General features: G+C 43.4%; 1 protein-coding gene and 1 non-coding gene across 3 annotated transcripts in view; one reads left to right on the forward strand and one right to left on the reverse strand.

The window, feature by feature from the left end:
• The first annotated feature begins 136 nt into the window (after positions 1 to 136).
• Positions 137 to 210, forward strand: TRNAN-GUU (transfer RNA asparagine (anticodon GUU)). Its single transcript has one exon. It is a non-coding gene; the product is annotated as a tRNA-Asn (tRNA).
• Positions 211 to 2,336: 2,126 nt separating this feature from the next.
• Positions 2,337 to 12,382, reverse strand: part of LOC129525330 (neuroblastoma breakpoint family member 1-like) — a 79,415-nt gene continuing 69,369 nt past the window's right edge. For both annotated transcript variants that reach the window (XM_063698343.1, XM_055355280.2), the window contains 9 exons: positions 10,517 to 10,680; positions 9,422 to 9,473; positions 8,654 to 8,826; positions 7,883 to 7,934; positions 7,113 to 7,285; positions 6,351 to 6,402; positions 5,547 to 5,719; positions 4,724 to 4,832; positions 2,337 to 4,098 (listed from right to left, as the gene is read on the reverse strand). In XM_063698343.1, coding sequence (XP_063554413.1) covers positions 3,855 to 4,098; positions 4,724 to 4,832; positions 5,547 to 5,719; positions 6,351 to 6,402; positions 7,113 to 7,285; positions 7,883 to 7,934; positions 8,654 to 8,826; positions 9,422 to 9,473; positions 10,517 to 10,680 — 1,192 coding nt within the window. In that variant the 3' untranslated portion in view covers positions 2,337 to 3,854. The remainder of the gene's footprint in view (positions 4,099 to 4,723; positions 4,833 to 5,546; positions 5,720 to 6,350; positions 6,403 to 7,112; positions 7,286 to 7,882; positions 7,935 to 8,653; positions 8,827 to 9,421; positions 9,474 to 10,516; positions 10,681 to 12,382) is intronic.

Below are 12,382 nucleotides of genomic sequence, written 5' to 3' on the forward strand. Positions count from 1 at the left end.
ACTTACCGCTCCAATCTCTCCGGTCTTCCAAGGCCTTGCTCAGTTGTCCTGCCGGGCGGGCCCTGAGGATGCAAGGGACGGAGGAAGTTTCGTGTGTGCGCCCTTCCTATAGCGCCCAGTAGAACTGATAGTACCTGTCTCTGTGGCGCAATCGGTTAGCGCGTTCGGCTGTTAACTGAAAGGTTGGTGGTTCGAGCCCACCCAGGGACGCTTGTTTGAGCTTTTAAAGTATTCATGCATTGTCAATCACTAGATAAATGGGGAAGATTTTATCTTCCTGGAGTCCTAAGCCACTAATTTGTGACTTATCCATGTCAAGGGCCAGCCCACCTCCCCGACCGGATTCTTAACCGGGTATCTCCTGAAATCCTGGGTTTATACGTGTGTAACTCAGGAATCCTGAAACAGAGACCTAGGAACCCACTTCTGGTGTGATAAAATTCTAATTCAGTCCGTTATACGCTTAAACGAGTAATTTACATGCCTCCATTTTTTCATATTTTAATAATAGGAGGTCAGTAATATCCCGAGGATGTGCCTGGATTTACTGATTGCTCTATCAATAACGTGACCAGTGGAATCATTCATCATCATAGTGATCCTCTCCATCATTTTTGAAGAGTATTTTTCCTCACTTTGTGCATGATTTATTTAACCCTTTTCAAAATGTTTTTGTTAGCCAGGCATGGTGGCATGTGCCTGTAATCCCAGGTACTTGGGATTCTGAGGCAGGAGAATCATTTGAACCTGGGAAGTGGAGGCTGCACCAGTGGAGGCTGCACCGCTACACTCCCGCCTGGGCAACAGAGCGAGATTCCATCTCAAAAAATAAAATAAAATAAAAAAGTTTTTGAGATGAGGTAGGTTTCATTGTTTTAGGATTACAAAGAATGCTGCAGCCACCTTTCTTGTACACATATCTTTGGCCATTGTGGAAATGTCTACACCGCAGACATTTCTATAGTGTAGGGAAGTTGATGCACTATTGCTACATTATAGGGTTTACATGATGCTTCTAATTTGAGTACATTCTGCAAATGTATCTTTCACGGGAGCCGTACCAAATAATATTCCAATAGCAATATTTATAGGAGGAAAAATGTGCAGAAGTGCAATTGAGCTTCGTGCCTCTCCATGGGGCCCATGTTCATAAAATGGTGGCATTAGCAATCATCTGAGAGTGGAGTTTGTGGCCCTCTGACATCAAAAGCTGAAGCAGAGGACATGAAAACCCTCACTGTGCATCCTCTCTAGTCTGGCCAGAATCATTCCTAGGTCGGTGGTCTCTTATCAGGAGGGAATGCTGCTTGCTTGTTTTGTCAAAATCACAAAACTGAGGGAAAGCATCAGGCCGTTGGTTGATAACAGTGGTGAAGCAAGGCTTTCCAAAGGGCTGGTTTGTTGTTAACCCTTAGGGAAAAAAAAAAAAGCCTTTTTCTTTTTTTTTTTTTTTGAGACGGAGTCTCTCTCTGTCGCCCAGGCTGGAGTGCAGTGGCGCGATCTCGGCTCACTGCAAGCTCCGCCTCCCGGGTTCAGGCCATTCTCCTGCCTCAGCCTCCCGAGTAGCTGGGACTACAGGCGCCCGCCACCACGCCCGGCTAATTTATTTTTAGTAGAGATGGGGTTCTACCGTGTTAGCCAGGATGGTCTCGATTTCCTGACCTCGTGATCCGCCCGCCTTGGCCTCGCAAAGTGCTGGGATTACAGGCATAAGCCACCGCGCCCGGCCAAAAAAGCCTAATTCTTACCAGCTGGTGCCGTGCAGTTCCAGGCTCTTGGTGTCCCAAACAAAGACACCAAGAGCCTGGAACTGCACCAAAAACCAAAACCAAGGTAGGGGCAAGATGATAATCACAGAATGTCACCGGTATATGTTTAGGTTCAAATACTATTATGAGAAGTGGCAGGTAAAGGAGGTAGGAAAAAGAAAACACATCATGTAATTGACTGTTGTATGGAAATATTTGATGCTGAAAGTTATAATTTAAAACTATAAACCAAATATTAGAAGTGTGTCTAGTTCAAAGGGAGGAAAACCATCAAAAACATTTTCAGTGCAATATTTAACATGAGCTATACAACCCTTCCTAAATGCCAAAGGCACACACAGACACACACACACACACTCACACTCACGAAGAATACAAATGACTACAACCAAGAAATGTAAATACATTCTGCTACGTATGGTAAACATAGCCTACCATGTAGAAGAGATTAGAAAATAAACATGGAAATGAAATGTTTTTATTAATTCGCATCAGTACCCACCAAAACCAATCAGCATAACCAAATATTATAACACTGAATGTAAAAAACAATCCAAAAGTCCAGAGTGATAGGCAAAAGGTTTTAATTGTATAGATTAAAATTAACTTTGGACAAAAATTAAAACTCAGGCAGAGAATGTTTTCTTCCTTTTGCAACAGCAGACACTAGTAAAAACAAAGGCACAGTAAAAATTGAGACCCAAAATTTGCAGTGTAGATATATGAATATAATAATAGACACAGGCAGGGAGGATTAATAAATGATAAAATGTTTAGAGGATGATCATTAGAATACAGGATATTTATACTCTTGAAAACCGCTTTCCCAAGTACTTCATTATAAGTAAGGTGTCTCTAAAAGGGACAGATCTCCTAGACCCCTCCTTAACCAAGTAACCAGTCCTGATATCATAATGGTGATGGACAAACTAGACCTTCTCTGCCCGCAGATGGGCTGAGGTTGGGAACTCACAGCATTGTCTCTGCAGTGTTCCCGGCAAAACGTTTAGGCTGAATTTAATCATGAAGACATTTTCAGACAACTTCAGAATGTAGATCATTGAGCCAGACAGCTGACCTGTCCTCTATAAACAAGTCCATGTCACCACCATCCATGACAACAACAAAAAGATGAGGAAATATTTGGGGTTCAAAATAACTAAAGAAATGCAGCTACATTATCTTTTTACTTTTTTTGAACCCAAAATATCTCTTCTCCTTTTTGTTGTGTGATTTGTGGTGATATGGACTATGTGAAGGAGACAGGTCAGTTGTCCTGCTCAGTGTTCTACATTCTGCAGTTGTCTGGTGATTACCTCCTATGAAACTCAGGCTAAGCGTTTTCTGCAAGAACATGGCATTGTTCATATTCTGCACCGGCAGAGTCCTGGGTGACATGCTGTCTCCTGCCAGCGGCTCCTGACTCCTGTTCTCTACAGGATGGAAATGAGAGGAGCAGGGCTAAGGCCTCCCAATGCTGTTTGTCCATCTAGCTGTGGTCTTCCTAAGTATTGACACCACTTGGAGGCTGAAGGACTGTGGCTTCTCTAACCAAAGGAGCCTAGCGGGTTAACAATTGTCAAGAGCAGTTGGTGGTTCTGAAATACAATCCTCAGCCAAGGATCCCTCCTGTGTTACAGATGGATCAGCTAAAACAAGCCAACACTGAAGACACAGAGAATGAGGTTAGGTTCACTGAAACCAGGGTAACACCTTTGGATGAGCTAAACACAAAGATGACACTGACCTTGAGCAGGTATAGAAGCTCAGAGACATGCCTGCAAAATGAAATCCCTGAGGAATTTTGTAGCTACCCAGAGATACGTGGTTCAAATTAAAATGTCTGACTGATCACTCCCGGCATGTGCTGCACAGTTATGTGAAAGTGTCACACCTAACGTGGGTCCATTGTCTTCAGACTGAGCACAGGTTGCCAATGGCATGGTTTGAGAATAGGCATAGAGCCATGCCCACTGACCCATCCTATGTCTGGGCTTCCAAATGGAACTGTACTTTCATTCAAATCTTCACGTGCCTATAGGTCCTGCCTGCAGGAATGACATCTCTCGGCTTAGTAAGGGCTGCTTATTGTGGGAATATGACTTCCATCTGGAACACCAGGTGGAGACTTGTCACCGTCAAAGTAAAAAACCTATTGTCCACGTAAAGGGCGAAGCTGATGTGCTGTTCCTCAAATGAGTAAAACACACTGCTGTAGGGCTGGAATGAGTCAGGTAGTTCAAAGTACATTGACGGAGTCGAATAACATCTATCCAGTGAGTCCTGTAAGACTTCAGGCTCTTCCACTTCCATCAGCACGCCGTTGAGCCTGGAAAAGGACACAAAACTAAAGAAGCAGCCAGGGAAAATCAGACACCACAGAGCCCCACTAGATTTCAGAAGTAACATAAGGAAGTGGTTAGAAAAGAAAAAGGATAGATGCATTAATAAGGTAAAAAAAAAAAATTTATTGCCTTTATGTTGGGATAGAACAGGGCCAGGTAGAAAACAATGAAAGAGAAAGACAGAGAGAGAGAGACAGAGACAGAGACAGAGACAGAGACAGAGAGAAAGTGAGCTAGTGAATTGGCCAGGTGACATACTGGTAAGGGAGTAAAAGGACACTCTGAGTTAGTGCCCTCATGACACACAGCAAACTGTGATCATGAAAAGAGTGAGCTCAATAGTTTTCCATAAAATATGCTCAAAATTCGATGCAGTGGCCATGAGAGTACAGCTTTTGAAGTATGGTCAACCTATGGTACGTTAGTAAATGATAAGGGGAGGAAGAAATGGAAACCTAAACATCTACTGCAATGAAAACCAACAGCAATGACAGTAGGAGTAATTCAGCCTTCGTTGAAAACGTGACATGAAACACACTCTGGTTTCCCTGAATCTGTTGCCTCCAGGTGTTAACACAGAATTAAGCATCCACAATTGCTGAAAGTTACCTGGGGCATGGTGGGTTTTGATCTTCTTCCCCTTCTTTACTTCCCCTTCTTCTTTTCTTCTTTGATCTTCTTCCCCTTCTTTTCTTCCCCTTCCCCTTCTTTTCAATTTCTGCAATAAATTCAGACACGGACAGACACATTAAGCTGATTCCCCTACACACATAACAATCCACTGCCTAATCCTCACACAGGGACCTCAGGCTCCTCAGCATAAGAATAGGACACTGTGAGAGATATATTTCAGGAGGCCTGAAGGCTGGTCATGATAGAAATTCCTCGGTTTTTCTCCCAGAAACTGTGGGTAAAATGTCCCTATTCTAGTAGATCGTTATCCCAATATCATTTGTCCCAAGTTTGTGCAAACAGTTATGCCATATTTTTCCAATCAATTTAAAGCAAATACCCTCAAATGATTTCTAGGAGAAAAACTGCAATATTTAGCCCTGTCTCATCAAATACTCAGATTGTTCATGGTTGTGAGGACTTTAGACACTGAAATTAGAGTGAAAAAGGAAATCTACAAACCCTTGAGTCAAAATCATAGTTCTCTGAATTGGTCACATCTGCCCAGGTCCAATGTCATGAGAATAGAATCACAGTGCCACAGGTATGGCCTGAGACTAGGAAGAGAGCCATGTTCACTGACCCATCCCATGTCTGGGCTTCCAGGTAGAACTAGAGTTTCATTCAACCTACATGTGCCTATAGGTCCTCACTGCAGCAATGACATCTCTCAGCTCAGTAATGGCCACTTGGAGCAGGAATATGATCTTTATATGGAAGACTCAGTGGATCCTTATCACCTTCATAGAAAGGTACTCACCTCCCACGTCAAGAGAAAAGCCAACATGTTTTTCCTCCAATGCATAAAAGGAACTTCCATAGGGCTGGCAGGAGTCAGGCTGTTCAAGACAACTGGAAGGAGTTGAATAACATCTATCCAGTGAGTCCTGCAAGACTTCAGGCTCTACTACCTCCAGCAGCTCCCTGCTGAGCCTGGAAAAGGAGGAAAAAGTAAAGAATAAGCCAGGGGAAATCAGACACAACAGAGCCCCAACTAGGTTTCATGGGTAGCATAAGGAAGTGGTTAAAAAAGTAAAAGGATAGATCCATTAATGAGGTAACACATTATTGCCTTCATGTTGGGACAGAACAGGGCCAAATGGAAAAGAATGAAAGAGAAAGACAGATAGATACACACACACACACACAGACACACACACACACACACAGAGAGAACGAGCTCAGTGAATTGTCCAGGTGGACACACTGATGAGGGAGTAACAGGACACTCTGAGTTAGTGCCCTCAGGACACACAGCATACAGTGATCATGAAAAGACTGTGCTCAATAATTTTCCATAAAATGTGCTCAAGTTTCCATGCAGTCGCCATGAGAATACAGTTTTTGAAGTCTGGTCCACCTACAGTAGGTTAGTAAATGATAAGGGGAGGAAGAAATGGAAACCTAAATATCTACTGCAATGAAAACCAACAGCAATGTTAGTAGGAATAATTCAGGCTTGGTTGAAAAGATGTAATCGATAATGTCAGCCCACTCTGTTTTCCCTGAACCAGGAGTCTCCAGCTGTCAACACAGAAGTAGCTGTTCACAATTGCTCGGTTACCTGGGGCATGGTGGGCCTTGGTCTTCTTCCTCTTCTTGGTCCTTTTTAATTCCTGCAATACATTCAGACAGGGACAGACAAAATAAGCCAATTCACCTACACCCATAACAGTCCACTGTCTAATCCCCACACAGGGATCTCAGGCTCCTCAGCATGAGAACAGGACAATGTGAGACATATACTTCAGGAGGCCTGAAAGCTGGTCATGATATTCTTTGGTTTGCATCTCAGAACCAAGGGTGAAATATCCCCATTCTGGTAGATCGTTATCCCAAAATCATTTATCCCGAGTTTGTGCAAACAGTTATGCCTCATTGTTCCCATCAGTTCAAAAGAAAATGGCCCAGATGATTTCTAGGAGGAAAACTGCAGTATTCAGCCCTGTCTCATCAAATGCCCAGCTCGTTCATGGATGCAAGAATTTTAGACACTGAAATTAGAATGAAGGAGGAAATCTACAAACCCTTGAGTCCAAATCATAGTTCTGTGAATTTTTTACATCTGCCTGGGTCCAATGTGCTGAGAGTGGGCTCAGGTTGCCACAGGCATGGCTGGACACTAGGAATAGAGCCTTGCTCACTGACCCATTTCATGTCTAGGCTTCCAACTGAGACTACGGTTTCATTACAACCTATATGCGCCCATAGGTCCTGCCTGCGGCAATGACATCTCTCGGGTCAGTAAGGGCCACTTGGAACAGGAATATCACCCCTATCTGGAAGACCAGGTGGAGCCTTATCACCTTCATAGTAAGGTACTCACTGTCCACGTCAAGAGCCAAGCCAAGGTACTGTTCCTCCAATGAGTAAACAGCACTGCTGTAGGGCTGGCCTAAGTCAGGCAGTTCAAGATAACCTGAAGGAGTCGAATAACATCTATCCAGTGAATCCTGCAAGACTTCAGGCTCTTTCTCATCCAGCAGCTCCCTGCTGAGCCTGGAAAAGTGGGAAAAAGTAAAGAATAAGCCAGGGGGGAATCAGAAACCATACAGCCCCAGCTAGATTTCATGGCTAACATAAGGAACTGTTTAAAAAGAAAAAGGACAGATCCATTAATGAGGTAATGAATTATTGCCTTTATGTTGGGATAGACCAGGGCCAGGTAGAAAAGAATGAAAGAGAAAGACAGGGAGAGGGAGAGAGAGAGAGAGGAGAAAGTGAGCTCAGCGAATTGGCCGGGTGACACACTGATGAAGGGGTCAAAGGACACTCTGAGTTAGCGCCCTCGGGACACACAGCGAACAGTGATCATGAAAAGAGTGGGCTCAATAATTTTCCATAAACTTGCTCAAGATTCCATGCAGTTGCCATACAGCCTTTGAGGTATGGTCAACCTACAGTAAGTTAGTAAATGATAAGGGGAGGAAGAAATGGAAACCTAAACATCTACTGCAATGAAAACCAACAGCAATGTCAGTAGGAGTAATTCAACCGTCGTTGAAAACATGAAATTGAACACACTCTTGTTTTCCCTGGACCTGGCATCTCCAGGTGTCAACACAGAATTAAGCATCCATAATTGCTCACAGTTACCTGGGGCATGATGGGTCTTGGTCTTCTTCCACTTCTTGGTACTTTTCAATTTCTGCAATAAGTTCAGACATGGACAGACATATTAAGCTGGTTCTCCTACACACATAACAATCCACTGTCTAATCCTCACACAGGGACTTCAGGCTCCTCAGCATGAGAATAGGACACTGTGAGAGATATTCTTCAGGAGGCCTGAAGGCTGATCACGATAGAGATTCCTTGGTTTTTGTCCCAGAAACTGTGGGTAAAATTCCCTATTCTGGTAGATCGTTATCCCAATATCATTTGTCCCAAGTTTGTGCAAATGGTTATGCCATATTTTTCCAATCGATTTAAAGCAAATGCCCCCAAATGGTTGCTAGGAGAAAAACTGCACTATTCAGCCCTGTCTCATCAAACACTCAGATTGTTCATGGTAGCGAGGATTTTAGACGCTGAAATTAGAGTGAAGGATGAAATCTACAAGATCTACAAAATTGAGACAAAATCAGAGTTGTGTGAATTTGTCACATCTGCCTAGATCCAACATCTTGAGAGTAGGATTAGGGCGCCACAGGCATGGCCTGAGACTAGGAAGAGAGCCTTGCTCACTGACCCATCCCTTGTCTGGGCTTCCAAGTGGAACTAGAGTTTCCTTCAACCTACATGTGCCTATAGGTCCTCCCTGTGGCAATGACATCTCTCAGCTCAGTAAGGGCCACTTGCAGTAGGAATATGACCCTAACCAGAAGACTCAGTGGATCCTTATCACCTTCATAGAAAGGTACTCACCATCCATGTCAACAGCCAAGCCAACACGCTGTTGCTCCAATACGTAAAAGGCACTTCTGTAGGGCTGGCATGAGTCAGTCAGTTCAAGACAACCTGAAGGAGTTGAATAACATCTATCCAGTGAGTCCTGCAAGACTTCAGGCCCTTTCTCATCCAGCAGCTCCCTGCTGAGCCTGGAAAAGTGGGAAAAAGTAAAGAATAAGCCAGGGGGAATCAGAAACCACACAGCCCCAGCTAGATTTCATGGCTAACGTAAGGAAGAGTTTGAAAAGAAAAAGGACAGATCCATGAATGAGGTAACAAATCATTGCCTTTATGGTGGGATAGAACAGGGCCAGGTAGAAAAGGATGAAAGAGAAAGACACACACACACACACACAGAGCTCAGTGAATTCGTCACGTGACACACTGATGAGGGAGTCAAAGGACACTCTGTATTTGTGCTCTCAGGACACACAGTGAACAGTGATCATGAAAAGCATGTCCTCAATAATTTTGCATAAAATGTGCTCAAGTTTCCCTGCAGTTACCATGAGAATACAGCTTTTGAGGTATGGTCAACCTTCACTAGGTTAGTAAATGATAAAGGTAGGAAGAAATGGAAACCTAAACATTTACTCTAATCAGAACCAAAAAGCAATGTAGTAGGCATAATTCAGACTTGTCTGACAAGACAAAATCATTATTTTCAGCATGTACTGTTTTCCCTGGACTTGGCATATCCAGGTGTCAACATCAAATTAACTGTCCACAATTCCTCAGACTCACCTGGGACCTGTTGCCTCTTGGTCCTCCTTTTTCACTTGATCCCACCGATGTCCTGCAAATAAATTCAGATGGGCCCTCTTACATTAAGCAGTTCTTCCTTGCACACAGAAACATTCCTCTGTCCAATCCTAACACAGGGACATCAGTCTTGTCAGTGTGAGAACAGGAGACTTTGAGAGAAATATTCCAGTAGGCCTGAGGTCAAGTCTTGAGAAAACTGGCTTGGGTTCTTTCATGAGCCTTGGGCAAAGTTCCCCTGTTTTGGAATGTTATCTTCCCTATGTGCTCTGTTCTAGGTTTATGTACACAAATGAGCAATTTTTTCCCCCAATAAATTGTAGGCAAATAGTTCTAACACCTCATAGGAGAGATACTTCAATATTAAGCTTTCTCTCATTAAATACCCAGAATTTGATAGCTTACGACATTGTGGACACAGAGATTTGATGAAGGGGTGCAATGTACCAGCTCTTGAGTCAAAATGAAACTTGGTTCTACACAGAAGCATCAGCTATTATGGCTTTTGTGGGTGAAAAGTCAGCCATTTATCTAGAAAACATACCAGGAACATGATGGACAGATGAGCTAAAACAAGCGAACTTAGAAGACACAGAAAATGGGACTAAATTCAGTGAAACCTGGGTCACATCTTTCACTGAGACGTAGACAAGGGTGACACTGGCCTTGGGCAGGTAAAGAACCACACAGACATGCTTTGGGAACAAAACTCATAAGGAATTTTGTAGGTGGCAAGAGACATTTAATTCAGATGAGCTGATCTGACAGACAACTCCTGGGCATATGCTGCATAGTTTGGTGTGAGTTTGCCACACCTGCCTTGAGTTCAATGTCGTGACAGTCAGTCCAGGTTGGCACGGGCATGGCCTGAGACTAGGAAGAGAGCAAAGCTCATTGACCCACCCCATGCCTGTGCTTCAGACTCGACTCCAGAGTGATTGAAATCTACATTGATATATACGTTCAGCCCACGGTGATGGCAAATCTCAGCCCAACAAGGGGCACAAGGCCCAAAGATTATGGGGTCTACCTGGGCCATGAAATGGAGCTTTATCACCTTCACAATGGAGTACTCACTGCCTATGTCAACAGCCACGCAGACTTGCTGTTCCTCTAATGAGTGAAATGTGCTGCTGTAAGACTGGTACGAGGCCAACATTTCAGGAGGAATTGAGAGAGTCGAATAACCTTCATCCCAGGACTCCTGGGGGACTTCCTCCTCTTCAGACTCCTGCAGATTCCTGATGAGCCAGGCAGGACAGGGATGATAGAAGATTTAACCAACAGACATTAGACAACAAAACCTCCCAGATGATCTGATGGGAGACAGAATGGAGTGGTCACAGAAACCAAAGGCATTTTTCCTTCAAGAGAAATAAAACTATCCTTCTAAATACAGGGTGGAGGGTGACTGCTCTGGGGACAGAGCAAAAATGGGCAGCATGTGCTCAGTACATGTGCCACAGATGAGCCAACTCAGGGCACCCAGACTCTCCCTGTAAACTACCATCATGACTTGCAGCACAGAGAACTGACACAGGGCTTCAACTACTTTGCATAAATTGGGTTGAATTTTACATGCAGCATTCAAGTGAAGAGAGTTCTTGACGCAGTGCAGACACAGATCTTGTGTATTAAGGGCCCCATTTTCCCAATATTTTGATATATTTACTTTTTCAATTTCTTTTCTTGCAAAAATACTAGCCAACATACTACCAACAAATAGGAAGAAAGCATATATACACCTCTCCCTGGATTTAAACACATGGGAGAGAATAGGCAACACCAAGAAATCCCTGTTTGAGGGTCTGGAGTGGACTTCCAGCAAACTCCAACAGACCTGAAGCTGAGGGACCTGACTGTTAGAAGGAAAACTAACACACAGAAAGGAATAGCATCAACATCAACAAAAAAGACATCCACCCCAAAACCCCATCTGTAGGTCACCATCATCAAAGACCAAGGGTAGATAAAACCACAAAGGTGGGGAGAAACCAGAGCACAAAAGCTGAAAATTCCAAAAACCTGACATCCCTTCTCCTCCAAAGGATCGCAGCTCCTCACCAGCAATGGAACAAAGCACGATGGAGAATGACTTCGATGAGCTGACAGAAGTAGGCTTCAGAAAGTCGGTAATAACAAACTTCTCTGAGCTAAAGGAGGATGTGCGAACTCATCTCAAGGAAGCTAAAAACCTTAAAAAAGATTAGACGAATGGCTAACCAGAATGAACAGTGTAGAGAAGACCTTAAATGACCTGATGGAGCTGAAAACCATGGCACGAGAACTACGTGATGCATGCACAAGCTTCAGTAGCCAATTCGATCAAGTGCAAGAAACGGTATCAGTGATTCAAGATCAAATTAGTGAAATGAAGCGAGAAGAGAAGTTTAGAGAAAAAAGAGTAAAAAGAAATGAACAAGCCTCCAATAAATATGGGACTATGTGGAAAGACCAAATCTACGTTTGATTGGTGTACTGAAAGTGACGGGGAGAATGGAACCAAGCTGGGAAACATTCTTCAGGATATTATCCAGGAGGACATCCCCAACCTAGCAAGGAAGGCCAACATTCAAATTCAGGAAACACAGAGAACACCATAAAGATACTCCTCGAGAAGAGCAACCCCAAAACACGTAATTGTCAGATTCACCAAGGTTGAAATGAAGGAAAAAATGCTAAGGGCAGCCAGAGAGAAAGGTCGGATTACCCACAAAGGGAAGCCCATCAGACTAGCAGCAGATCTCTTGGCACAAACCCTACAAGCCAGAAGAGAGTGGGAGCAATATTCAACATTCTTTTTTTTTTCCATATGTATAGTTTTCCTTTATTATTTTTTGTGTATGTATATATATATATATATATATATGTATTTTTTAATACTTTAAGTCTTAGGATACATGTGCACAACGTGCAGGTTAGTTACATATGTATACATGTCCA

The sequence above is a fragment of the Gorilla gorilla genome, chromosome 1 (genome assembly GCF_029281585.2).
Source record: "Gorilla gorilla gorilla isolate KB3781 chromosome 1, NHGRI_mGorGor1-v2.1_pri, whole genome shotgun sequence".
Classification (NCBI taxonomy): domain Eukaryota; kingdom Metazoa; phylum Chordata; class Mammalia; order Primates; family Hominidae; genus Gorilla; species Gorilla gorilla.